A 27,478-nucleotide genomic window follows, 5' to 3' on the forward strand; every position below is an offset into this window, starting at 1 on the left:
ATCCATGTCGATGCATGGCAAAAACCACTACAATATTGTAAAGTAATTAGCCTCCAATTAAAATAAATAAATTAGTTAAAAAAATAAGGTATGCAACAAAAGTGAGTGACTTAATTTTTAAAAAGTTGATTTTCTTCCTATGAAAATCACCTTGAACCTAATTCATGAATATCTTTAAAGATTTCATAAAATATAAATGGGGAAGTGATTTTGAACCTTACCAAGATTTCATTAATTTCCCGTGTTGCTAGTGAGTTAACACAGGAGTTGATCTACGGTTATTATATATATCAATTCTTCAGAAATGCATTGGTGCAGTCTTCCTGTCAGGTCAATAAATGCCTTTGGGAGAAGGCGTAGAGAAGGGTGGCGATGGGTCCTTGGAATAGGCTCTAGAAACAGGGACAATGGGGTGGTCCTAGATGATGTTACTCTGCTCTGGATCTGGGGTCAGAGAATTATATGCAACAATGTCTTGCTTAATTTGTGGTTGGAACAGCTGATAAATCTAGTCCTAGTACCAATCTACTCCTAGTACTGGGCTGGCCAAAAAGTTCATCTGGGTTCTCTATAAGAGTTTATGGAAAAACCCAAGTGAATTTTTGGCCAACCCAATACATGCCCTGAAATAAACACATTTCAGTCAGGGCTTCTGCATTGGATTAAGGATGTGAACAGTCTCAGGTCTTGGGACAAGCCACTTAATCCCAATCTGTCCATCTTTATAATTGGGATAGTGATATCTACTTTAGTGGGTTATTAGAATTAAAAGTAAATATAATATAAATCATATTTCAAATGCTTATTAAGCCTTATTCAAAATATGTTGTTCTTCAGTTGCCAAGCTGTGTCTGATTTTTTGTGACCTCATGGACTGCAGCGCGCTAGGCCTTCCTGTCTAATTCAAAATATGGTGACATACAAATCTACTTATATTTTTTGATCCTCATGAAAACATGCAGAGTGATTTGAGAGAACAGCCAGTGAAATTAAATCAATAAACCTTTCCTTCAAGTTTAACACACCACCCCAAGAATAGATTGACATGTTGATGTATCCTTATTTAAATGGATTTAGCTACTTCTGTAGCAGCAGCACTGTTATGCAGGAAAAACACTAAAAAATACTGCTCCTGCTGTTAAGTTGCTTCAGTCGTGTCTGACTCTGTGCAACCCCATAGATGGCAGCCCACCAGGCTCCCCCGTCCCTGGGATTCTCCAGGCAATAACACTGGAGTGGGTTGCCATTTCCTTCTCAAATGCATGAAACTGAAAAGTGAAAGTGAAGTCACTCAGTCGTGTCTGAAAATACTAGCCTTCCTTAAAAGATTTAATAATCATCATGCCTGTCTGCACATGTATTAATTTCCCTGGACAACTAAACAAGGGGATCTGTGAAAGTCTAGGGGCTTCCTAGGTGGCTCAGTGGGTAAAGAATCTGCCTGCAATGCAAGAGATGCAGGCAGACACGAGTTTGATCCCTGGGTCAGGAAGATCCCCTGAAGGAGGAAAGGCAATCCACTCCTATATTCTTGCCTGGAAAATCCCATGGACAGAGGAGCCTGGCGAGCTACAGTTCATGGGATCACAAAGACTTGGACATGACTGAAGTGACTGAGCACACATGCATGTAAGTCTAGAATAAAACATTCTAGAGGTGCTACCAGACATGGAACAGACTGGTTCCAAATCAGGAAAGGAGTACATCAAAGCTGTACATTATCATCCTTCTTATTTAACTTATACAGAGAGCACATCATAAGAAATGCTGGGCTGGATGAAGCAGAAGCTGGAATCAAGATTGCTGGGAAAAATATCAGTAATCTCAGATATGCAGATGACACCATCCTTATGGCAGAAAGTGAAGAGGAACTAAAGAGCCTCTTGATGAAAGTGAAAGAGGAGAGTGAAAAAATTGGCTTAAAGCTCAACATTCAGAAAACGAAGATCATAGCATCCGGTCCCATCACTTCATGGCAAATAGATGGAGAAACAATAGAAACAGTGACAGATTTAACTTTCTTGGGCTGCGAAATCACTGCAGATGGTGACTGCAGTCATGAAGGTAAAAGACGCTTGCTCCTTGGAAGAAAAGCTATGACCAACCTAGACAGTGTATTAAAAAGCAGAGACATTACTTTTCCAACAAAGGTCTGTCTAGTCACAGCTATGGTTTTTCCAGTATTCATGTATGGACATGAGAGCTGGACCATAAAAAAAGGCGAGCATTGAAGAATTGATGCTTTTGAACTGTGGTGTTGGAGAAGACTCTTGAGAGGCTCTCGGACTGCAAGGAGATCCAACCAGTCAATCCTAAAGGAAGTCAGTCCTGAAGATTCACTGGGAGGACTGATGCTGAAGCTGAAACTCCAATACTTTGGCTACCTGATGTGAAGAACTGATTCATTGGAAAAGACCCTGATGCTGGGAAAGATTGAAGGCAGGAGGAGAAGGGGGTGACAGAGGATGAGATGGTTGGATGGCATCACCGACTCAATGGACACGAGTTTGAGTAGGCTCTAAGAGTTGGTAATGGACAGGCAGGCCTGGCGTGCTGCAGTTCACGGAGTTGCAAAGAGTCGGACACGACTGAACGACTGAACTGAACTGAGAAGTGCTACATTCCTGTGTCTCTTGCAAATATCACTGAAAGGCAGGTGGAAAAGATTGCTTCTTTATATATTCTAGTGTAGTACAAGAAAAAAAAAGAGGCTTTGAGGGTTGAAAATTAGCTGGCATAGACCACTGCTTAAGGAAGTAGTATGGTGAGCCCTAATTAACCCCATTAGATACAGGAATGAGGGTGTATGCACATAAAGGCATTCATGATAGATTCACGGATATAAGACATACTCTACAAGTCTCCTTTTCTTGCCAGCACAGAGCCCAATGCTGGGTACAGAATAGATACAATAAATATTTGCTGCATGAATAAAGAAATTAATAGCATGGGAGAGCAGCAAGAGGACTTGGATTCCAGTCCCAGCTCAGTTCATAATTACCCCGGAGGCAACATATATAAATCTTTCCAGGTCTCAATTTCTTTATTAGAAAATGAACAATATCTGTTTGCCCAACATAATTCAGGGTTATGAGCTGCAAGTTACCTAATGTATATAGAAACAATTTAAAAAATTAGAAGCATATTGCATTAAAATGATTACAATGACTACACATGACAAAAAAATGGCCTTGGAAAGTTCTCTCTCTGTGCTCAAAACTATCCCTGTGTGCCCTGTGTAGCAGCCAGCAACGATTGAAGTTTTGGGATAATCTGGTTCCCAGACATCACTTCTCCTTTCACAAAGGAACAAGGTCCTAATTACTGATCACCAAAGGATGGGGGGCAAGCCTCAGCTTCCTGTTGTACAAAATAGAGGAGCCAGGAAATTATTTCTAGGCTTATTTAGCTAAAAACAACAAATAACAGTAACAATAAACACCAACTATCATAGATTTTATGTTTTGGTCCCCAACTAAGTTACGAGACCCTATGGAACAGAGAGTTTGTCATTCATTCAGGTCAAGAGTACCAAAATTAAAATATGCTGACTTAAAAGTCAGTCTTAATCAGGACATTTTGGAGAAATAAATGTGCAGCTTTTCAGTAGAACTTGTATATGTTTCTACCAAAGTTAAGAGTAGTTTTAGCTTCTCTTTTTTTAAAGTTATTTTAATTGGAAGCTAATTATTTTACAATATTGTAGTGGTTTTTGCCATACATTGACATGAATCAGCCATGGGTGCACATGTGTCTCCCCCATAGTGAACCCCCCTCCCACCTCCCTCCCCACCCCATCCCTTTGGGTTGTCCCAGTGTACCGGCTTTGAGTGCCCTCTTCATGCATCGAACTTACACTGATGATCTATTTCACATATGGTAATGTACATGTTCCAATGCTATTCTCTCAAATTATCCCACCCTCGCCTTCTCCCACAGAGTCCAAAAGCGTGTTCTTTACATCTGTGTCTCTTTTGCCATCTTGCATATAGTCATCATTACTGTCTTCCTAAATTCCATATATATATAAATGCATTAATATACTATATTGGTGTTTCTCTTTCTGGCTTACTTCACTCTGTATAATAGGCTCCAGTTTCATCCACCTCATTAGAACTGACTCAAATGCATTCTTTTTTTATAGCTGAGTGATATTCACTGTGTATATGTACCACAACTTCCTTATCCATTCATTGGCCGATGGACATCTAGGTTAAATTCAGCTTCTTTTGTGAAAAACATCTGCTGCAATTCATTCTTTTGCCTGCTGTGACTCTAGGCTTAAATTCTCACCCCACAAATGATGCTGAGGCATCTGAGTAAACTGTTTGCTCAGCACGCACCTCTGAGATGACCAGCAGGCTGTCTCTGTGGGTGGTTGCTGTGTTTCTGCTCATTTCTACTTCATGACAGAGCTGTAGGTTTGTTACTGACTTTTTATCATGAATTACCTGTGATGAGTTTAACAGCAGCCTTGGTGTTCATTATCAGAAAAACTGCTTGCCTAACACAGACTATATTTTCCATTAGCAGCTTTCTCGAAATGTCAAATTTTAGTTGTTTTCTCAGGCATTTTATTTGACTCATTTGTGGTGATACTGCAAACTGATGGTCCAGAAGATGCATCCTGTTTTATTTTTCAGCCTACATGGTATTTCAGAAAAAGTCTGTCTTAGTGTCAATATTTAAAGAAGAGGAGGTTCACATATGACCTGATTCTACGCTTCTCCTTTAGAGAACGAAGGTGGCTTACAGACTCTCAAGGCACCGGAGGTGGGAACTGAGTCTGACTTGCCCTCTGGACAGGAATGAGGGCTCCTTGTTTTCCATTCGGGACCGACTTCCTTCATTTACTTCTTTTACTTCCACTGATTTGGAATTCCTCTTCCAGTGTATCATTGGGAATATTTATTTAACTTTGGGTTTCAATGTTTTGCTCTCAGGGCTAGACCATATGTGACAACTGAAAATCATCCCTGTGTCTTAGCAAAAGCAGCCCTAGCTCTGGGTTTGCTGATGAGCCCTGGGTTTGTGTGGGATCACGGCTCTTTCATTCTGCTCTTTCTGTATCTCATCTAATGGACACGTGAAAAACCATTTCCTTAGTTTCCATTTCAAATGGAAGAGGTTGTTACAGAAAGTGAGAGACAAGTAGCAGGTTCACTGCCAACTGCATTGAGGGTCAAAACAATTGGCCACTGCCATTTCCCCCAAACTGGGCCTGCTGGCATCTCCACTCCATTCAGGGCTAGAACGGGCATTACTCCTGTCTGTTCGTCCCACAATCCTAACAGCAGATATCGTCTCTCTCTCTCTTTTTTAACTGGAATACAGCTTCTTTACAATGCTGTGTGGTCTCTGCTTACAGCAGAGTGACTCAGCCACAACTTACATATATCCCTTCGTGTTTGGGTCTCCTTCATCACAGAGCACTGAGCAGAGCTCCCTGAGCCGCACAGCAGGTTCTCATTAGCTATCTATTTTATACTTAGTATCGATAGTGTATCAAGATGAACTGAAGAGCCTTTTTTTGGGCTCCAAAATCACTGTACATGGTGATTGCAGCCATGAAATTAAAAGACGCTTGCTCCTTGGAAGAAAAGCTATGACCAACCTAGACAGCATATTAAAAAGCAGAGACATTACTTTACCAACAAAGGTCCGTCTAGTCAAGGCTATGGTTTTTCCAGTAGTTATGTATGAATGTGAGAGTTGGACTGTGAAAAAAGCTGAGCACTGAAGAATTGATGCTTTTGAACTTGGTGTTGAACAAAACTCTTGAGAGTCCTTTGGACTGCAAGGAGATCCAACCAGTCCATCCTAAAGAAAATCAGTCCTGAATATTCATTGGAAGGACTGATGCTAAAGCTGAACTCCAACACTTTGGCCACCTGATGCAAAGAACTGACTCAAGAGAAAAGCCCCTGCTGCTGGGAAAGATTGAAGGCAGGAGGAGAAGGGGACGACAGCGGATGAGATGGTTGGATGGCATCACCAACTTGATGGACATGAGTTTGAGTAAGCTCTGGGAGTTGGTGATGGACAGGGAAGCCTGGCGTTCTGCAGTCCAGGGGGTCACAAAGAGTCAGACATGACTGAACGACTGAATTGAATTGACTGAACTGATCAATAGTGTATAGCTTGGGATTCACACTTATTTCTTTGGCTTTCTTTTAGAAACGGCAAATCCTCCTTGACACACCACTATTTCTTCTGCATCCTGCAGCTAACCTTCAAGTTTGGAAATAGGTTCCCTTATGGACCGTACATTTCTTAAATGACTTGGTTAAGTAACCACATTCTCTGCTTCCCTTTATGAGAAGAGAAGCGATCTCCTCCGGCTGATATGTAAAGGCTGAGCGCGCTCTGTGGTCACTGCATCTGCACCCAGCACTGCTCTCGGCTCCTGGCGGCCGTGTGCATGTGGCCGGTGCTGGGGTTGGAAGGCGCAGCCCAGGCCACCTTCCCTTCTCAGTCGGGCAGTTTATAAGCCAAGCCAGTGTGGTGGCAAACTTTATTCCATCTTAGATAGCATCACAACTATTGGAAAGGGTTATATAAATATTGTTTCATAGCAAGGCTGGGCGAGTTAATTCTCACGATTGCTTAACAACAGGGCAAAATCCATTTTTCACAGAGGCCAGCTGTGTATCTTGCAGGCCATTACTGGGGTTTCCACTGAGGGACAGTAAAAAGTGCTAAATAATACTCCTAAAGAAACAGTTTTCAAAATTTAGTGTGCATAGGAGAGGAGCTTCAGGCTTCCCAGGTGGCACTAGTGGTAAAGAAGCTGCCTGCCAATGCCGGAGACATAAGAAATGCGGGTTTGATCCCTGGGTCGAGAAGATCCCTTGGAGGAAGGCACGCAGTTCACTCCAATATTCTTGAAAGAGAATCGAAAGGACAGAGGAGCCTGGTGGACTATGGTCCATATGGTTTCAGAGTTGGACACAACTGAAGCAACTTAGTAGCAGCAGGAGAAGAGTTTATTAAAAATGTATTTCCTAGATTTCTCCATGGAGATGATAACAAAGTCTCTAGGGGGCACAAGAATATGCATTTTTTATGAAGCCTCCAGGTTTGGTCCAAGGATAATTTGTGGAAAAAGTAGTCCAAAAGATGCCAAGATATTTGTGCCCTGGAGACTTATGATTGCTCTTAGAAACCTTTTACAAACAAGGTCTTACTGTATAACACAGAGAATTATTCTCAGTATCCTATGACAAACCATAATGGAAAAGAAAATTTTTTAAAAAATAATACACACACACACATATCAAAATCACTTTGCTGTACAGCAGTAATTAACATAGCATTGAAAATCAACTGTACTTCAACAAACAAACAAAAACCTTTTACTAGGACCATAAAGAAGATGTGTGGAAATAAAGACTAATGCTGGAAAACTCAGAGGCAACTCAATATAGTGATGAAGAGCTTGAGCTCTGGAGTCTGAGAATTTTGATTCAAATCCTGGCTCCCTCATCTAAAGGCTAGGTGATTTAGTCAAGCTGCGTTTCTGTTAAAGTAAATTATCTCATCTGGCAAATGGCTGGTAGACTGTTGCAAAAAGGGTCACAATGGTCTCTCTCTCTGTATCCAATCCCCTCTGCAATCTGACTTTGTGGTTCCCCCTGCCTAGTAGAGTCCTCGTTGCTTGAACCTGGTCCAACCTCGTGACCCACTGTAGCCAAGAGAAGGATGTAGAAGTGATGCCATGCAGTTCTGAGCTGAGGCTGGGATCCTGGGATCCCTGCCATATGAACAAGTCTGGACCACTGCTGAAGATGAGAGACCACAGAAAGCAGAGTGGAAAGGACTCAGTAGAGGTCTTGCTAAATCATCCAGCTCCCCACATCTGCCGAGTGACAGCAGACAGAAGTGAACTTAGGTGAGACCTGAAGAATGATCCAGCTGAACCCAGGCCAAACCGCTGACCCACAAAATTATGAGCCAAAAAAATGGTTGCTTTCAAATTCACTACATATGGGGATAGTTTGTTACCCAGCAAAAGCTAATTGATACAAGGTAATATATTAATATAATTAAAGTACTCTTTTATATAATTGCTATAAAATACCTAAGAAAAAAAGCTTAAATAAACCTCGATATGTATTAGCTAGTTTTACCATTTGATAAGTACTGACAGAAAGAAAAATTAGTGTTAGGATCAAATGGATATCAGGCACTAAGTGTGTCCTGTGGTAACAGATTCAACCCCATCCACCCACCTCCTTCACCAGTTTTTCCTTTTTCACTTTTAAGACAAATGTGTTAGCTGAGTAGACCTCAGTACATATTAGGCAAGTAAATATTCCTATATAGCCTTAATCTTAAAAGTTGGCTCAGATGAGATAGTGGGAAGTATTAAGGAACTACTATAGACTCAAAAATTACAGAAAGTTTGTAGAGAGGAAGGTTTAACTATTTGAAAATAATTATTTGCAAAGGCTTTGGGAGAGTTAAAATAGATGAAAAGCACTTCAGTTATAACTAGCATAAACCAGTTGTATTGCTCTTGGCAAGGAACTCACTTCTCTGAATTACTTGAATGCTTGAAATGTGAATGGAATGATTCGGGTTTCAGGGACATTGTAAGGATTTAAGAATGTATATAAAATATGTAACAAAAAAGTGGCATTAAATAAACCTCAGTCTTATTAGTAATAATAGTTTTATATGAAAGATTATAGAATTGTGAGTTTGGTAATTATACTGGCAAAGCAGGCTGAATAGAAAAAAGGGTCCCCTGTGTATTTAATCTGGGAGAAGGAATTCATTCATATGTTTATAATCATACATTTGTGACTTAAACTTCTGAAGTACATGAAGATATGGAAAACAAGCCATGAAATGCATTTACCTGCTGAGAATGCTTCCAAAAACCATTCTGAAAAGCAACAGGCAAGCACTGTGCAATATGGCTCTATTATGTGACCTAAGGAATTTTGAAGGCTTCCTCCAAAAAATGTACACTAAGGGTGTTAAGAAAGTCCACACAGATTTAGATGGTAGGATTCAGGGAGATTTAAAATCTCTTTAAGTTTTGGTTCTATTATAATGTGGGGCTCCAAGAAACTCAAGGTTGTTTCTGCAAATGAAGGCAACTTAGATTCTTTCAAATCTTGGATTTCTATTTCAAGTCCTAAAAGATGATGCTGTTAAAGTGCTGCACTCAATATGCCAGCAAGTATGGCAAACTCAGCAGTGGCCACAGGACTGGAAAAGGTCAGTTTTCATTCAGATTCCAAAGAAAGGCAATGCCAAAGAATGCTCAAACTATCGCACAATTGTACTCATCTCACACGCTAGTAAAGTAATGCCCAAAATTCTCCAAGTTAGGCTTCAACAGTATGTGAACTGAGAACCTCCGGATGTTCAAGGTGGATTTGGAAAAGGCAGAGGAAACAGAGATCAAATTGACAACATCCATAGGATCATAGGGAAAGCAAGAGAATTACAGAAAAACATCTACTTCTGTTTCATTGACTACACTAAAGTCTTTGACTATGTGGATCACAACAAACTGTGGAAAATTCTTCAAGAGATGAGCATACCAGACCACTTTACCTGCCTCCTGAGAAACCTGTATGCAGGTCAAGAAGCAACAGTTAGAACTGGACATGGAACAACGGGCTGGTTCCAAATTGGGAAAGGAGTATGTCAAGGCTGTATATTGTCACCCTGCTTATTTAACTTATATGCAGAGTACATCACATGAAATGCCAGGGTGGATGAAGTACAAGCTAGAATCATGATCGCAGGGAGAAATATCAATAATCTCAGATATGCAAATGATACCACCCTTATGGCAGAAAGTGAAGAGGAACTAAAGAGCCTCTTGATGGAAGTGAAAGAGGAGAGTGAAAAAGCTGACTTAAAACTCAACATTCAAAAAACTAGGATCAGGGCATCTGGTTCCATCATTTCATGGCAAATAGATGGGGAAACAATAGAAACAGTGACAGACTTTATTTTCTTAGGTTCCAAAATCACTGCAGATGGTGACTGCAGCCATGAAATTAAAAGACACTTGCTCCTTGGAAGAAAAGCTATGACAAACCTAGACAGCATATTAAAAAGCATTACTCTGCTGACAAAGGTCTGTATAGTCAAAGCTATGGTTTTGCTAGTAGTCATGTATGGATAGGAGAGTTGAACCATAAAGAAGGCTGAGTGCTGAAGAAGTGATGCTTTTGAACTGTGGTATTGGAGAAGACTCTTGAGAGTGCCTTGGACTGTAAAGATATCAAACCAGTCAATCCTAAAGGAAATCAGTCCTGAATATTCACTGGAAGGACTGATGCTGAAGCTGAAGCTCCAATAACTTTGGCCACCTGATGTGAAGAGCTGAATCATTAGAAAAAAACCTGATGCTGTGAAAGGTTGAAGGCAGGAGGAGAAGGGGATGACAGAGGATGAAATGGTTGGATGGCATCACCAACTCGATGGACATGAGTTTGAGTGAGCTCCAGGAGATGGTGAAGGACAGGGAAGCCTGGTGTGCTGCAGTGCATGGGGTCATGATTACTGTCCAAAGACCTCTTCCTATAAGTAGGAACAACAATATTTCAGAAGTAGGCCACCAAGCAGAGTTTACATAATGGGGGAAAATGAGAAGAGCTCTCTCCGGGTCCCCTGGCTGAGAAGTTTGGAGCTGACCAGCATCTCTCCTGATGCACTATGTGTGGCAAACTGTTTGCTAGAGACTCAGAGAATTTTTGTACCCAGAAACTAACACTATGAGTTGGTTTTCAATAGTCAGGTGATAGATATTACTCAACAATTTTGTCATATTATTCAACAATTTTGAAAAGGGTGAAGCTTTGTTATGCTTTTGAAACAACCATTAGAAAAGCAGATTACAAATCAGTGATAAACAATACCAAATGGAGTATCTTTTAAAATTTCATGTCTAACCAGTTAAAATGAAGGTCCTGCTGCCCAGTTGGCTGGCATCAGTTTCCAAGCAGTGGTTTCGGCTGAGAGGTTTTCATCAGAGAGCTTAAAGGAGAAAACACACAAACCAGCCTACAGAGCTGCACACACATGCTGCTCGCACACACAAAGCACGGTACCTTTGCATGTTTCTTCTTTAAAGAACTGAGCTCTTTCTGTTGTTTCTTTAAATGCTTCAAGTAAGCCTGTGGAAAAAACAAACGGGATCCCATATAAGCTTTGTGTAGTACTACCACAATGATTAAAGCTAATGAGAAACAAAAATACATCCATTTCACCAACAGAACAAAAGAGTGCTGGCGAAATGACGAGGCAATTTTACCTTCATCTGCTTTAAATCTTCTATCCTCACTTGAGGGATCAGTTCAATACCTGAAACAAAGTTACTGTTTATATTAAACACAAAGTTACTGTGTAATTAGAAGAAATGATCATATCAATTAGAATAAATGATCATATCAAATTCAGTTTTGAAATCGCATCTAGACATTGAAGCAGCTTTATACATGCTATGGCTATAAACATCTTAGTTTTCTATTACAGGACAATTAACTAGACACTTACCTGAAACCTTTCTGGTCTGAGATCAGGTCCCCTACAAGCAAAGACTGAGAAGAGGGTTTATGTGCATATGATTTATCGCGGGAGGGCTCTCAGGAGAAACTCCTAGTGGGTGAGAGAAGCACTATAGGGTCGAGGAAGAAACCTGGGGGTCTTCCTGGCTGAAATCCAGCCTTGGTCTGATCCTGCAAGTTGTTAGCATAAATAGCCTTCCAGTGTTATTCTACCTTGAGGTAAGGAGACAGAGCTTGTGTAACCCCAGATCACTCAGTTAGGGTGTCAGAAGTTTTACAAAACCTTCTAGGCATTTCCAGACAAGAGAACTCCCATGGTCTGAGGGCAACACTAGGGAGAAAAGTGCAGCTGTGATTGGCAGTCAGCCAGTGTCCCTCACCACTGAAGGACGGGCACCAGTCCCATAAAGGAGATCTGACCAGGCACAGCAGCATCTATTATAGTCGCTTTCCCCTTTGCATTTGAAGATGCACCCTATCAATCCACTAACTACCAACACCGTTGCCAGCTTAACATTTTTTTTCAGCCCCTTTCCACTACTGAATTGAATTCTAGCATTTAAGTGATATGCTACTAAGCCCAGGAATGCCTTTAACATATAGAAAATAATGAAATCAGATCATTGTAGAACAGGATGCTGTCATGAGCACCTAGAGTAATACACTAAGTCATCCTGTTGTTGGAGTGATGCTAAGCTAGATGCTGTCATGGCAACCGCAGTTGTAGGCGAATCCCAAAACACATTCTGTTTGACTGCAGATTTTCATCTTAGGTAAACAAGATGAATGTGCATTCTATAGATTTCCATTAGAATCCCAAAGGCTAAGTATGAGATACTCGAGAAAGACAGGTATCAAATTCTAGGGTCTTGTTTTTCAGTTGCACTCATTTTAAGAAGACGTGTACATCCAGGGTGAGGGTGGTAAGAACAATAGAGAGTCACGGCAGAGAGAAAGCAGTCTTCTGATCTCTAACACTTTGTGGTAGGGATGTCAAGGGATCATGGGGCTATTCTCTGATCTCTGAGGTCTGACATCACAAGCTAATTCCTGGCTTTACTGCAGGCCAGGGAGGTCTATCCTGGCATTGCAAAGAGCTCCCTATCTTTGGGTCTCTGTTCTCTCTTCTATAAAATGAACACACAGAACTGGGAGGCATGCAAGGTGCTCTAGAGATATAACAAAAACTAAGAGTCTGACCTAGTCTGGTGAGACTGTTTTTCGGTCTTGGTTCAATGAAATCTTGACCAACAGGACCCTATGAAACCATAAGGGCTTCCCAGGTGGTTCAGTGTAAAGAATCCACCTGCCAATGCAGGAGACATGGGTTTGATCCCTGGGTTTGGAAGATCCCTGGAGGGGGAAATGGCAACCCAGTCCAGTATTCTTGCCTGGAAAATCTCATGGACACAGGAGCCTGGCAGGCTACATTCCATGGGGTTGCAAAAGAGTTGGAGACGACTTAGTGACTAAACAACAAGAACATGAAAACACAAACCTCCCTCAACCCTGGTTTTGCTTTTTTTTTTTTTTATTTTAGAGAAAGACACATTGTAAAAATGTTAGTTTCTACAAATGGTTTAGGAAGTTAGGGAAGAAACCACACTCTACAGAACAGGAACTGGTACACGCCTGGCTCCATCTATATACCCAGAGCAGCTTGTCTAGTAGGACTTCCAGTGAGAGTGGATATGTTCCATCTGTGAACTGTCCAGGGCACCTGAGAAACTCCAGTTTTTAGTTTTAAGCCTGAAGAGCCACATGTGGCCCGTGGCTTCTATATCAGACAGTGTAGGTCTCCAGGTTTCCCTGCTGTGAAAGTAGGGGTGCAACTGTAAAGTCTGGGCCCCAAAGATTTTGAATAGTTGAAGTTTCGGTACATACGGTTTTTGTTTTTATCAACACAGCTCATTAAAAATGACTTCTTTTCTCTCAAACTGTAATTTGGAGATCAACTAGTTGAGTTTTCTCTATTGCTTAATCTTAAAGAAGAACACCAAGCAGCATTGGTGCAGTTACTACTATTGGGCTGTGTGTCTAATAGAACCCCGAAGAGCTTCAGAGCCCGTCATGCTCACAGACATTCACGGCAGATGCTGCGGGTGCCACCTGACGCTTCCTTCCTGCCATAGGACTTGTCTTCAATTCTCCTTCTTCGTGGCCCAGACAGAACACCTTTCTTCCTCCCTCATGCAGCAGGACCACTCCCTTTCTCTTGATTCAGCTCTTCCTCAGAGCCTGTTTCACTGTACTCTCTGGCATTTTCCCTCTCCTTCTCTTCACTGGCTCCTACCAACATGCAAGCGTTCTCCACATTTTATATATTATATAAAATGTATATAAAATTTTATATCTCCAATTATCAATTTTTCTAACCTGGTTTCCACTCTCATCACCCAAGCATCCCTGATTCAACAGTAATTATGCAGTCTTAACTTCTCTGGACTGTCTACACTACCTTCCCAAACTCATTCTTCTTAAAAATCTTTCTTTTTTTGTTTGTTTCCATTCCTGCTATCTTTCTAAGCAGCTCACATCCTCTCTCTCTCCCTTCTCCCGTCTCCCTCCTCCTGACCTCCCACAGTTTTGCTGTTTCCTGCTTCTGCCCAGATGCACCCCCAACAGCTTGAATGTGATGATGTACAGGACAAGACTCATCTTACCCAAAACTGTTCCTCCTCTTGAGTTCTCTGCTTCGCCCATTGGTACCATCTCTTTCTGTGACCTGTGCTTGAAGTCTCTGAGTTACCTTCTTCCCACTAAAACTGACACCCAAGTCACCGACTGATTTCCATGCTTCCTCTCCCTCTGAGCACGTCCAGCCTCATCCAGGCTCTCCTTGCTGTTAGCCTGGCTTGTTCATTCACCAGCCATTTACTTCCTAAGAGAAGAGACTCTAGATCTTCACTAGGCATGGTTCCAGGGACATACTGGATGACAGAGGTATGGTCTTGCTGCAATAACTCCTTTCTCTGGTTATTATCATGTTATATAAATATCATGTGAGTAAATATATAATATAAATACAATGTGCTAAGTGTTAAATTAGAGGCATAAATACCCTAATTCTTCACTGGCCCTTATCACTTATTCCCTCTTTAAAGACTGTTCCCACCAAGACTGTACTAACTGTCTTACAAACCCTCGGGCGTCATTCTCCATCCCTGGGTGGTCCTAGGCCATCTCCAAATCAGACTGGCTCTGCCCCCTTTCTTGCCCCGGCTGCTTCCTGTGTGGCCTTGGTCTCTGCCTGGGCTCTTCCACCTTCTCTCCCTGCTCATGTCAGACCTGCGTTTCAAGGCCCAGCTCAGTTAGGATCCTATCGTTGAGTCTCCTCTGACCCCCTTCCTCCCATTTCTGAGCAGTCAGCCCTCATGAGCACCACCTGGCCACAGTGTGGAACCCTGTCTCATTGTGAGGTTCCTGAAGGTGTGAAGGCATTTCTCGTAGAACCGACCACTGTGCCTTAGAGGAGGCTCCCAAGTCTCCTGAACAAAAGGCCAAAATGAATCAGTGTGTAGATCCTCTTACTCAGGGTGTTGGTCAAGGGGAGGAGGGAAAAGGAGAGCTTCTTCCAGGGGCTCATTCCTGTGTAATCTTATTTGGACTAGAAGTGAAACAGTTCTGAACACAATCATGGTCCCTTCTAGAACTAGGATCACTTCTGTGTTTTGTGTTGAAAAAATCTGCACAACATGTTGAGTTGCGAGTTAGGCTTTATTTGGGGACAAAATGAGGACTGCAGCACAGGAGACAGCATTTCAGAGAGCTCTGAAAAACTGCTCTGAGTAGGCGAAGGGAGGAGCTAGGGGGTTTTGCAACAAAGGGCAGGTAGTCTGAATGACAAAAGATGACTGCTATTTAAAGAAACCAGGTATGTCGAGTTAACAAATTCAGCACTTCTCTAGGTATGGGAAGATGCAAGAGTCTGGGCTTACTGAAATCATTCCCTTGATCTGCACCTCTGCTATCTGGGGCCAGTGTCCTGTGTTTCCACATCCCGAGTTTCCTCGGGGCTGCAGTCTGATGGCTGCTGGATGGCAGGTATTCTTTCCTTCCTGAGTTCCCTCAGGGCTCACCAGCTCCCAATCAGTGGAGGCTACAACTGCTGATGGCTGTGACTTCCTTTGTTTACTGATATGGTAGGGAATATTCCATTTCTCATCTGTAAGCTGGTCACACTGCTTTTTCAGGCCACTAATGTCTTTCTGTGTCGGTGAGCATGACACAAGAACTTTAACTAAACAAAAACTCTCCCATTTTCCACTGCCTGTCTCTGTCTGAGAGGCTGATGTTAAGAAAGATAGTGCTGGATGGAAAGCCCATATCCTGCATCATTACCTTGTTCCATGTTCTTTCCAGGGAGGAACAGACATACAGCTGCAGAGTACAATTTGAGCTGCTTTTGTGCCCTCTCATTTCCAAATTTGTTTCACAAAGCGCAATGCACATTGAGTTTCCTGCTAAATTACCATGCTGCTTCGGTTAAGGAAAGCCTGTCATTTCTTACCTTAAACTGCAGCACTGTGTGTACTTAAGTACACAGACAACTTGACTTTCTTACACCAAAGATGCTGAATTCACATATAAATGGGAGATATTTATATTGAGTAGAAAACCATTAGGAAAAAGAGAAATTCTTAAAGTAACAAAACTGAGTTTAGTAAATGATTCATGGTCAAGGAGGATATTTAAAATATTTAATTATCATATGGAATGGGGACCATCCAATCAGAATGGATGCCCGAACAATAAGAATGGAAATCAACTTTAAACAATCAATACAGTTATTCCCCTCAGTGCAGTTCCATATTGGCACATGGGACATGTAATTCTTTGTAATGCCACCTCTTATGCTCTTCCACTACATCTACAGGTATCCACAGAGAATTGGCCTTCAGATGCCCATTTGATAATTTTACAAATAAAGAATCATGGATGCTGAATATCTACCCATGGGGCAAAATTAGCAAACAGGGGATCTAGGAATGTCAGGAACAATTGTTATTCTGCTGGTTCATGAACTTACTGCCCACGCTTATGGTGGTACCTGCAGGACAGAGGGAATGACTTTGCTGAGCTCACTCTGTAAATGCCTTTTTTTTTTTTCCTCACAAAAAGAGTACCAAATTTCAACATTTCTAGGTCTACTGGTGAAGGGGACCACCAGTCCCCTTCAACTGTGGTGAAGGGGATCTAGCAGATGAAACACTGCTTTTCTGTTAACCACTCAGAGAAACTGAGAAATTTGTTCAACCCACAGAAAATCTGCTGCTCTTGAGTTTTATGGAGCCATGAAAACTGGCTAAAGTAAGAGTTCTAAATATCTGCATCAAAGTTTCGAAAACTGCTGGAACAGATAAGCAGCCCAGACAACTCTCTCTTACCTTTCTTGGCCTCCAGGCCAGCCCCCAGGGCAGCTGTGGTGGTTGGCCTGAGCTCTGAGCTGCTCTGAGGGGTCACATTCGCTTTGGCTGTGTTGGCTTTCCCTTTCTTGTCATTCTTTGAAGTGTCACTGGGCACATCGGCAATGTCACTCTGGAACAGAAATGCTTATACTGACCCAAATGAATGCCACCTAGAAGTCAGATGTCTTGTACATTCTCCCTTCTACTGAACCCAGTCTGTACCATCAACTGCTCCTCTGTATTCTAGCCTTTACTCCCTAAATTAGATCTTTGCTTCAGGAGTAAACATATGGTTTCCTCAGATCTGACCCAAAAGAGGAAGCCAAGGAAAGCAGGTGCAGCTCCTTTGTAATAAGCAGGCTATACCTTCTTTTTTTTTCAAGCTACTGCAGAGATTTGTTTCCATTCTAAACTGAGGAGTAAGGGGAACTTTAAAAACAAGGAGTGAAACACTGCAATGTTACAGTGGCATTGAAGGCTGGATATAAGACTAGTAAAAAGTAAACAATAGTAAATGCCAATTTTATTTCCGCACTGATTAAGGTGAACTGGCATTTCAGTGTCTCACAAAAGCATCCTATATTTAAATGTTCCTAAAAGCATTATGGGTGTTTCCATTTCATTTCTAATGGGGCCAGGGTCCCCAGATGTGAGTGAAGCCATAGTAATGAAGTGGGTCACATTTTATTAAATATGCTACATCCTCATAGACTTTTGAAACAGTTTTGTTGAGATGAAAGTTCAGTTTCAAAAACCACTTTTGAACTTGTTCTATTAACTTGCGACTTTTGTAATCAGTCAGACGACTTCCCCCCACTCAGCTATGTTTTTCCTTGGCCATTGCTACCTGTCTTAACTCACTGTTGCTACTTACAGTTTCAATGCCCATAGCTCTCATTTGATCCGCTCTCTTTTCCGTAATGGAAAGAAATTTCTTTGGATCTGATAAAGCATCCACAATATCTGCAGGGAAAAAAGTCACCGAGCTGTGAATTCTCTGTTTTACTGAAACACCTAAGAAAATTCAGCTAATAAACCACTCATCACCTCCAACTCCCATAATGCCTTCCATTATGTACCTCTTCCTAGGGCGTAAAACAAGGCTAGAAAAACACAGTCAGTTGCTGAAAGCAAAAATAAAATAAGGAAGGGCAAGAATAAAAGGCCAGATGAGTTTCTTAATTTCCCTCTAATTTTCTCCCAAATAAAGCAGACAGGGAGACAGGCAAGCTAAGTGAATGGCTTTGGGGTCTGATGCTGACCTTGTGGACTTTGAATAAGGTGACTAATGCTCCCAGACTCAGTTTCTTTGTATGCAAATTAGGACTGAGAGCACTCTCACCCTGCTCACAGTGCAGGAGCGGCACTGTGAATGTGCAGGGAATAAGTACCTGGAGCACAGTAGAGGCCACCAGCAGAGTCTTACAAGACATAGAAGCTAATGCATCTTTAAAGCCCATTTTAATTCCATGTAGATAAAAAGAAATATCTCTCCAGTGTTTTTTCTGCTATAACTTGCACTCAAAAGTTTCATCTTTTATGTAACTTCATTGGAAGAGTTCCAAGTGTTTTCAAACAGACTCTCATGTAATTTTGCATAATTTGTCAGTACTATAGGAGGAATCATTATTTTTATAACCTTAAAACAGTACAACACCCACAACTTTTAAAAGTTGTACATTAAAAAATTTTCCCCTAGCAGAATCACCTTCCTAATTACATTCATATGATTTAAAAATTTTTTCTTACATTTTTTTCTCTTTTAAAATGGAAAATAGTATACACACAGGTTAAACATTCAAATGTATAAAACAAAAAGTAAACATCTTTTCTCCCACCCATTCCACATCCAGCAGGTAACTAACTGCTATCCATCTCTTACATCTTTCTGTCTTTTAAAAGACCTCAAATGGGTTCATAGTAGTTTTTTTTTTTTTTTTCCTGGAAATGCTATTTTTAAAATTTTAAAGTGTTAATGAGTTCACATCAACATTTCTGCTTCATTTCAGCTCCTTCACTGCCTGACGTGGGGGCAGGGGCTGCTTCAGCTGCTCTGCCCTTGTTTTGTCTGCGTTGTGTGTTCTGTGTTCAGCACAAAAGTATGTGCTGAATCAAACTTGAAACTTCACGTTATCCTTATTTTTCTTCAAAGAACTTTTTACTCTTTAAAAATTTTTATTTATTTTTAATTGAAGGGTAATTGCTTTATGGGTTCATAGTTTTTTAGACCTGTTTTTTTGTTTAATTTCACATATCTTAAAAACACTTCCATATCAGCAATACAGGTCTCCTACATTATTTTTAAGGGCTACCTAAATATTCCATATGTTGATTGGCCATAACTTGCCTAACTAGCTTCTTCTTGATGGACCACTCCATTACTTCCAGTTCACTGACGTTATAAACGGTACTCCAGGGAATGTCTGTGAACATGTCATAGTATATTTTTGCCTATGCTCTTAGGATAAGTTTCTGGAAGTCAGAATGATACATAAAGGTATTTGTCCTTTTGGGAGTCCTTGCCAAATTGCTCTTCATGGAATTTTTTTCTCCTGTCAGGGGTGGATAAGAAGGTTTGATTCTAGTTATTACTCATAGTCCCTGAGAAATCTTTGACTTATAATGGGGAATATAAACAAATTAGCCCTTAAAGCTTGCTCAGGAAAAATCACAGAAGTTTTTGGAAGTTAATGTTCTAGGAATGTATTTATCTATGTTGGTGGTACTAGTGGTAAAGAATTTGCCTGCCAGTGTAGGAGACACTAGAGATGTGGGTTCAATCCCTGGGTTGGGAAGATACCCTGAAGAAGGAAATGGCAATCCAATTCAATATTCTTGCCTGGAAAATTCCAAGGACAGAGGAGACTGGCAGTCTACAGTCCAAGGGGTTGCAGAGTCAGACATGACTGAACACAGAGGACAAGAACTCTTTTATTATGGAAATTTTCCAACGTGTGTAAAAATAGAGAGACAAATAAAATAACTCCCCATATATTGATGATGAAGTCCCAACAATTATGAACAGTTTACCATACTTCCTTTCTCTAAAATTCCCTTTTTTATTTCTCTTTTTTCTCTGCTGAAATATTTTAAGGTAAATTCCAGACATCATAATGTTTCACTCCTAATTATTTCTGTATCTCTAAATAAGAAGGGAGATTTTTTCAGGGCCAACCTTACCAGTATGAACAAAATTTGCACTAATTCCTTACTATGATATAATACATGGCCTATCTAACAGGAAAAGACCCCGATACTAGGGAAAGACAGAACGCAAAAGGAGAACGGGGTGCAGAGAGTGGGATAGTTAGATGGCATCACTGACTCAATGGACATGAATTTGAGCAAACTCCAGAAGACAGCGGAAGACTGAGAGGGCTGGTATGCTGCAGTTCATGGGGTCGCAAAGAGTTGGACTTAGCGAATGAATAACAAAAATTCCCCTTATTTACAATTAGTTTGTTTCAATCAAGATACAAAATCTGTACTATGTCTCTGATACCTATGTGTCTTAAATGTTTTTTTAACCTAGAAAAGATTCTTCTACAATTTATTGTTCTTAATGCATAGATGTGCAGGAGACAGGTCAGGTATCCTATAAAATGTCCCATGTTCCAATACTTTCTTGTGTGTCACTTAGCTCTATGGCATGACTTTTTCTTGACTTTTTCATGACAGTTCAGGAGGTGCTATGACCCCATATAGATTGTTTGGAGGCAGAGACAGCCTGGTTGCTTGTTGTGGTGCTAAACTCACTGAGGACTCATTTTTGTCTGACTCACAGATGCTTCCTCCTTCCACCCGTCCACACTCCCAGGGGTCAAAGCAAAGCACAGATAGTCTCCCTGAACTTGCCCACCTTTCCTTTGAGAAGATCTATATGACGTGGTCTCCCCATACACTCCCGTGTTGGATCAACTTTGCCTTGGCTTCCCACCAGCATGTTTTAATGGATGACCCATGGGACTGGCTTGTTAGAAAATAAATACTTGCTTATTGTTAATGATATACAATCAAAATATCAATATCATTGAAGAAAGCATATGATATTTTTGAAGGGCAAAACAGTCCTTCCAGTAGTAATAACAAATAATCCTTTAATCACTTAAAGCTAAATACAAAACTAATAAAACAAATTATTAGAGAATGAAATGATCCATAATTCTTCCATCCTAATCAAGCTTCTTTCCTTTTTGTGAAATTTTTCCATATGAATACATATTTTACATGGTTTAGTTAACATTGTATAATCTGCTGAGAGTTGGTTCTTTAAAAAGATGAACAAAATAAACTTTAGCCAGACTCACAAGAGAAGAGTGACAGTTTAAAAAAAAAAAAAGACAGCAATAAAATCAGAAATGAAAGAAAAGAAGTTATAACTGACACCACAGAAATACAAAGGATCATAAGAAATTACTATGGACACCTATACACCAATAAAATGGACAACCTAGAAGAAATGAAAAAATCTCCAGAAATGTGCAAACTCAAGACTGAATACAAAAGAAATAAAAAATGTAAACAAACCAATTATTTGCAATGAAATCAGTAACAATAATAATAAAAAGAAACTCCATACAAACTAAAGTCTAGGACCAGAGGGCTTCATGGGTGAATTCTACCAAACATTTAGAGAAGAATCAACACCTGTTTTTCTCAAACTAGCCAAACAATTTCAGAGGGAAGAACATTTCTGAACTCATTCTACAAGGCCAGCCTCACCCTGATACCAAAACCAGAGAATCACACACAAAAGGAGATCATAGGCCAATATCACTGATGAACATAGATACAAAAATCTTCAAGAAAATATTAGCAAATCAAATTCAACAATACATTGAAAAGATCATATTCCATGATCACTGGGATTTATGCCAGCAATGCAAAGATGGCTCAATATCTGCAAATCAGCATGATGGATTACATTAACAACCTGAAGAATAAAAGTAACATAATCATTTCAATAGATGCAGAATAACTTTTCACAAAATTCAACATCCACTTATGATTCTATTAACTAATAGAGTCTTTGCACATGTAATCAGTTCAGGACTGAGATGGGACCATTCTGGATTAGGGCTGGTCCTAAATCCCATGACTAGTATATTTATAAGAAGAGAACAGGACACACAGAGATATAAAGAAAGGCCAGGTTTTGGTGGAGGCAGACTGCAGCAATCAGGAGATGCTAAGAGGAGAAAAGGAAGGATGTTTTCAAGTCTAGAGGGAGCGTGGCCTTGCCAGCTCTTCAGTTTCAAACTTCTAGCTTCCAGAACTGTGAGAGAATAAGTTTCTATTCTTTCAAGTCTACCAGTTTGTGGTAAATCTGTTTACCAACAGGATTGAGAAATAAAAATTCTGCTACTTAAACTCTTGGGTATCCATCTTTCATGTGTGCTTAAGCTCACAAAGCTTTATCATTGTTAAAGAGGCCCCATCAGCCCCTGGACATTCCCAGGTCAGGCTGTGAGTCCGTCCTGGGGAAAGTGAATTTAAATCCTGTGCTATTCTTCCTGTTTACTGTGGCAATGTCTTGACCTCAGCCTGGAGGACTGATTCTGATCTAGATTTATATAAAATATAGCTACAAAACATTCTGTAAATGAAGTTACATATGTTTTGTACTAATGGACAAGCTGACTGAGAGGCCCTTGTCCACCATCTGCTGTAGGATTATGTAGAAGTAGCCTCAATTACGCAACAAAATAAGATGCTTCAGATTCATCCATTAGTTGGATGAATATCATTACTTAAATCTATCTTCTATTACCAGTATTAACAATTCTAGAAACTGCTGGGAAGTTATGTCTCCAAATCCTGAAACTCTGCTTTATCGTTGGAGTTTTAATGAGATATCTTATTTGCAGTTACACATTCGTTTAAAAAATTGACAACATGCAATATAATAGAATTCAATAATAAATTCAGTTTAAGTAGTATTCTTTTGTTTCCCTGGTGGCTCAGACAATAAAGAATCTGCCTACAAAGTGGGAGACCTGGGTCAATTCCTGGGTTGGGAAGACCCCCTGGAGGAGGGCATGGCAAGCCACTCCAGAATTCTTGCCTGGAGAATCCCATGGACAGAGGAGCTTGGCAGGCTACGGTCCATGGCGTCACAAAGAGTCGGACACCACTGAACATGACTAAGCACAATAGTGTTCCTGGTCAAATGGCAACAAAATTACACAAAGTGTATATAAGGCTTGTTCAAATTCAATCACAAGACACAAAAAGGAGATTTACAAAGGGCTAAATGTTTGAACCAGGTTAGATTAGCAGGTTATTTGAAACAGGTGATCATTCCTGGCAGTTTTGAATTGTGAATTAGATACTTCTGTAACACATAACTTTGCCACATGGTAGCAGGCGGCAGAAGCAGCTACTGCATACCTGGAACAGTTCCGCCAAAGTTATCCGACCAAGGACAAAAGGGCTCAGGATTAGGGAGCCAGTGCCTGTCCTATCCACTTTTAGGTGATTTTTCTATTGTATCTCAGTTTCTCCTCTGACCAGAGACATATACATTTGAGTTTTAAATATATACTTTGTATACACACATATGTACAGGCACATAAAATTAGTTTCCTTCTTTGAGACGCAATATATATGCATATATGTACATTCAAATGTATACTTATTTATACTGCCTATCAAAGAAACTGATTTTAATAATCACATTTAAAATGATGTATAACCAGAAAGTGAGAAGCCATGCCTCAAATATATCATACGTCTATAGCCTTGCATAACTCTGAAAATGTTATTCATTTTTTCCTTGCCTCAGCCTGGAAAAAAATTATTTCAGGAAGCAGTTAAACAAATCTGGCATATTCTTGGCCAGAGTGCTACATGTTCTTGGTCAAAGTGTTGCATATTCAAGTAAGCCTGGAATCTTTCTTCGGTGCCAATCTGACATTTCACGGGGCGTCAGCCCTCACATCGGAGGAACACTGTGCCTGGCTACCCCACTGTGTAGTTCAGTGCTCCACAGGACAAACCAGTGTAGCAAAAATTAATTTTAAATGTGGATTAACAATGATGGAGTGTGAATAGGCTTGTTTAGGGACTAGTCACACTGAACATCTAACAGGGAAGGGATGTATGCACACAAAGTTATAACTGTATAAGCCCACAAGAGTGAGCTAAAATTTCCCAGATACTTAGTTCTGGAGCCTTTCTTTTTAAAAATAAATCAATCTGCCTTTTCTCACTTGCTCCTTTCTTCTGGTTTTAGCAGAAGTCTCATTTGTATTTTTAAAAAATACCACCTATTTTGGGGTTTAGGGCCATTTCCATCCCCTTCATGGGTCACAGCCTGGTGTGGCAAAGGGACTTGCATAGCTCAAGGAAGCTATGAGCCAAGTCACGCAGGGGCACCCGTGCTAGATGGGTCATGGTGAAGAGTTCTGACAAATCGCGGTCCACTGGAGGAGGAAATGGCAAACCACTGTAGACTTTTTGCCATGAGAACTCCATGAACAGTACAAAATGGCAAAAAGACATGACACCGGAAGATGAGTTCCCAGGTCAGAAGGTGCCCAGGACGCTACTGGGGAAGAGCAGAGGGCTGCTACTAACAGCTCCAGAAAGAATGAAGTGCCTGCGCCAAAGTGGAAATGATGCTCAGTTGTCGATGTGGCTGGTGGTGAAGGTCAAATCTGAAGCTGTGAAGAACAATATTGCATAGGAATCCGGAATGTTAGTAAATTGCACATGGTCAAGCAGAACATGGCAAGATTGAACACTGATATCTTAAGGACTTGGTGAACTAAAATCAACTGGAATGGGTGAATTTAATTCATGACCATTATGTCTACTACTGGAATGGGTGAATTTAATTCAGATGGCCATTATATCTACTACTGTGGGCAAGAATCCCTTAGAGGAAATGGAGTAGCCACCATAGTCAACAAAAGAGTCTGAAATGCAGTACTTGGGTGCAATCTCAAAAATGACAGAATGATCTCAGTTCCTTTCCAAGGCAAACCATTCAACATCACAGTAATCCAAGTCTGTGCTCCCACCACTGATGCCAAAGAAGCTGAAGTTGACTAGTTCTATAAAGACCTACATGCCTTCTAGAACTAACACCAAAAAAAGATGTCCTTTTCATCATAGGGGACTGGAATGCAAAAGTATGAAGTCAAGAGATACCCAGAGGAACAGGCAAGTTTGGCCTTGGAATACAAAATGAAGCAGGGCAAAGGCTAACAGAGTTTTGTCAAGAGAACATGCTGGTCATAGCAAACAACCTTTTCCAACAACACAAGAGATGACTCTACACATGGACATCACCAGATGGTCAGTACTAAAATCAAATTGATTATGTTCTTTGCAGCCAAAGATGGAGAAGCTCTATACATACAGTAAAAACAAGATCTGGAGCTGACTGTGGCTCAAATCATATGCACCTGATTGCAAAATTCAAGCTTAATTTGAAGGAAGTAGGGAAAACCACTTGGCCACTCAGGTATGACCTAAATCAAATCTCATATGATTATACAGTGGAGATAATGAATGGATTCAGGGGATTAGATTTGGTAGACAAAGTGCCTGAAGAACTATGGATCAAGGCTTGTAACATTCTGCAGGATGTGGTGATGAAAACTATCCCCAAGAATAAGAAATGAAAGAAGGCAAAGTGGTTGTCTGAGGAGGCTTTACAAATAGCTGAGGAAAGAAGAGAAGCAAAAGGGAAGGGAGAAAGGGGAAGAAGATATACCCATTTGAATGCAGAGTTTCAGAAAATAGCAAGGTGAGATAAGAAAGTCTTTTAAAGTGAACAATGCAAAGAAATAGAACGAGAAAGACTAGAGATCTCTTCAAGAAAATTAGAGACACCAAGGGAATATTTCATGCAAGGATGGGCATGATAAAGGACAGAAATGGTAAGGACCTAACAGAAGCAGAAGAGATTAAGAAGAGGTGGCAAGAATACACAGCAGGACAATACAAAGCAAGTCTTACTGACCTAGATAACCATGATAGTGTGATCACTCACCTAGAGCCAGACATCCCGGAGTGTGAAGTCAAGTGAGTCTTAGGAAGCATTACTATTAATATGAACAAAGCTAGTGGAGGTGATGGAATTCCAGCTGAGCTGTTTCAAATCCTAAAAGATGATGCTGTTAAAGTCCTGTACTCATTCGGTCAGGAAATTTGGAAAACTCAGCAGTGGCCACAGGACTGGAAAAGGTCAGTTTTCATTCCAATCACAAAGAAGGGTAATGCTAAAGGATGCTCAAACTACTGGACAATTGCACTCATTTCACTTGCTGGTAATACTGTGCTCAAAATCCTTCAAGCTAGGCTTCAACAGTACGTTAACCGAAAACTTCTAGATGTATTGTTTAGAAGAGGAAGAAGAACCAGAGATACAAATTGCCAACATTCACTGGATCAGAGAGAAAGCAAAGGAATTCCAGAAAAATGTCTACTTCTGCTTCATTGACTACACTAAAGCCTTTGAGTGTGTGGATTACAATAAACTGGAAAATGTTTAAAGAGATAGGAATACCAGATCACATTACTTGTCTTCTGAGAAACCTGTATGCAGGTAAAGACACAACAGTTAGAACCAGACATGGAATAATGGCCTGGTTAAAAACTGGGAAACGAGTATGACAAGGCTATATATTGTTACCCTGCTTAACTTCTATGCAGAGTACATCATGCAAAATGCCAGGCTGGATGAATCACAAACTGGAATCAAGATTGCCAAGAGCCATATCAACAACCTCAGATATGCAGATGATACCATTCTAATGGCAGAAAGTAAAGAGAAACTAAAGAGCCTCTTGAAGAGGGGGAAAGAAGTGGGGAATAAAGCTGGCTTAAAACTCAACATTCAAAAAACTAAGATCATGGCATCCAGTCCCATCACTTCATGGCAAAAAGATGGGGAAAAGTGGAAACAGTGACAGATTTTATTTTCTTGAGCTCCAAAATCACTGTAGACGGTGACTGTAGCCATGAAATTAAAAGATGCTTGCTCCTTGGAAGGAAAGCTATGACAAACCTGGACAGAGTATTAAAAAGCAGACATCACTTTGCCGACAAAGGTCCATGTAATCAAAGTATTGTTTTACCAGCAGACATGTATGGATATAAGTCAGACTATAAGGAAGGCTGAGTGCTGAAGAACTGATGGTTTTGAATTGTGGTACTGGAGATGATTCTTGAGAGTCCCTTGGACTGCAAGGAGATCAAACCAGTCCATCCTAAAGGAAATCAACCCTGAATATTCATTGGAAGGACTGATGCTAAAGGTGATGCTCCAATTCCCTGGCCACCTGACGCATAGAGTTGACTCGGTGGAAAAGTCCCTGACGCTGGGAAAGATGGAAGGCAACTGGGGAGCAGGTGGCAGAGGATGAGATGGTAGATACATCACTGACATGCATTTGAACAAACTCTGGGAGATGGCGGAGGACAGAGGAGCCTGGCATGCTACAACCCTTAGGGTCACAGAGAGTTGTCACAATTTAGTGCCTGAAAAACAACAACAATCTAGACCTTTAAATACATATACACTTC

At 40.7% G+C, this 27,478-nt stretch overlaps 1 protein-coding gene across 10 annotated transcripts in view; it reads right to left on the reverse strand.

The window, feature by feature from the left end:
* The window catches only part of PLCB4 (phospholipase C beta 4), a 483,912-nt gene that overhangs the window by 26,550 nt on the left and 429,884 nt on the right, over window positions 1-27,478 (reverse strand). For all 10 annotated transcript variants that reach the window (XM_070381997.1, XM_070381991.1, XM_070381995.1 and 7 more), the window contains 4 exons: window positions 17,817-17,905; window positions 16,922-17,072; window positions 11,282-11,331; window positions 11,079-11,144 (listed from right to left, as the gene is read on the reverse strand). In XM_070381997.1, coding sequence (XP_070238098.1) covers window positions 11,079-11,144; window positions 11,282-11,331; window positions 16,922-17,072; window positions 17,817-17,905 — 356 coding nt within the window. The remainder of the gene's footprint in view (window positions 1-11,078; window positions 11,145-11,281; window positions 11,332-16,921; window positions 17,073-17,816; window positions 17,906-27,478) is intronic.

The sequence above is a fragment of the Bos mutus genome, chromosome 13 (assembly GCF_027580195.1).
Source record: "Bos mutus isolate GX-2022 chromosome 13, NWIPB_WYAK_1.1, whole genome shotgun sequence".
Lineage (NCBI taxonomy): Eukaryota > Metazoa > Chordata > Mammalia > Artiodactyla > Bovidae > Bos > Bos mutus.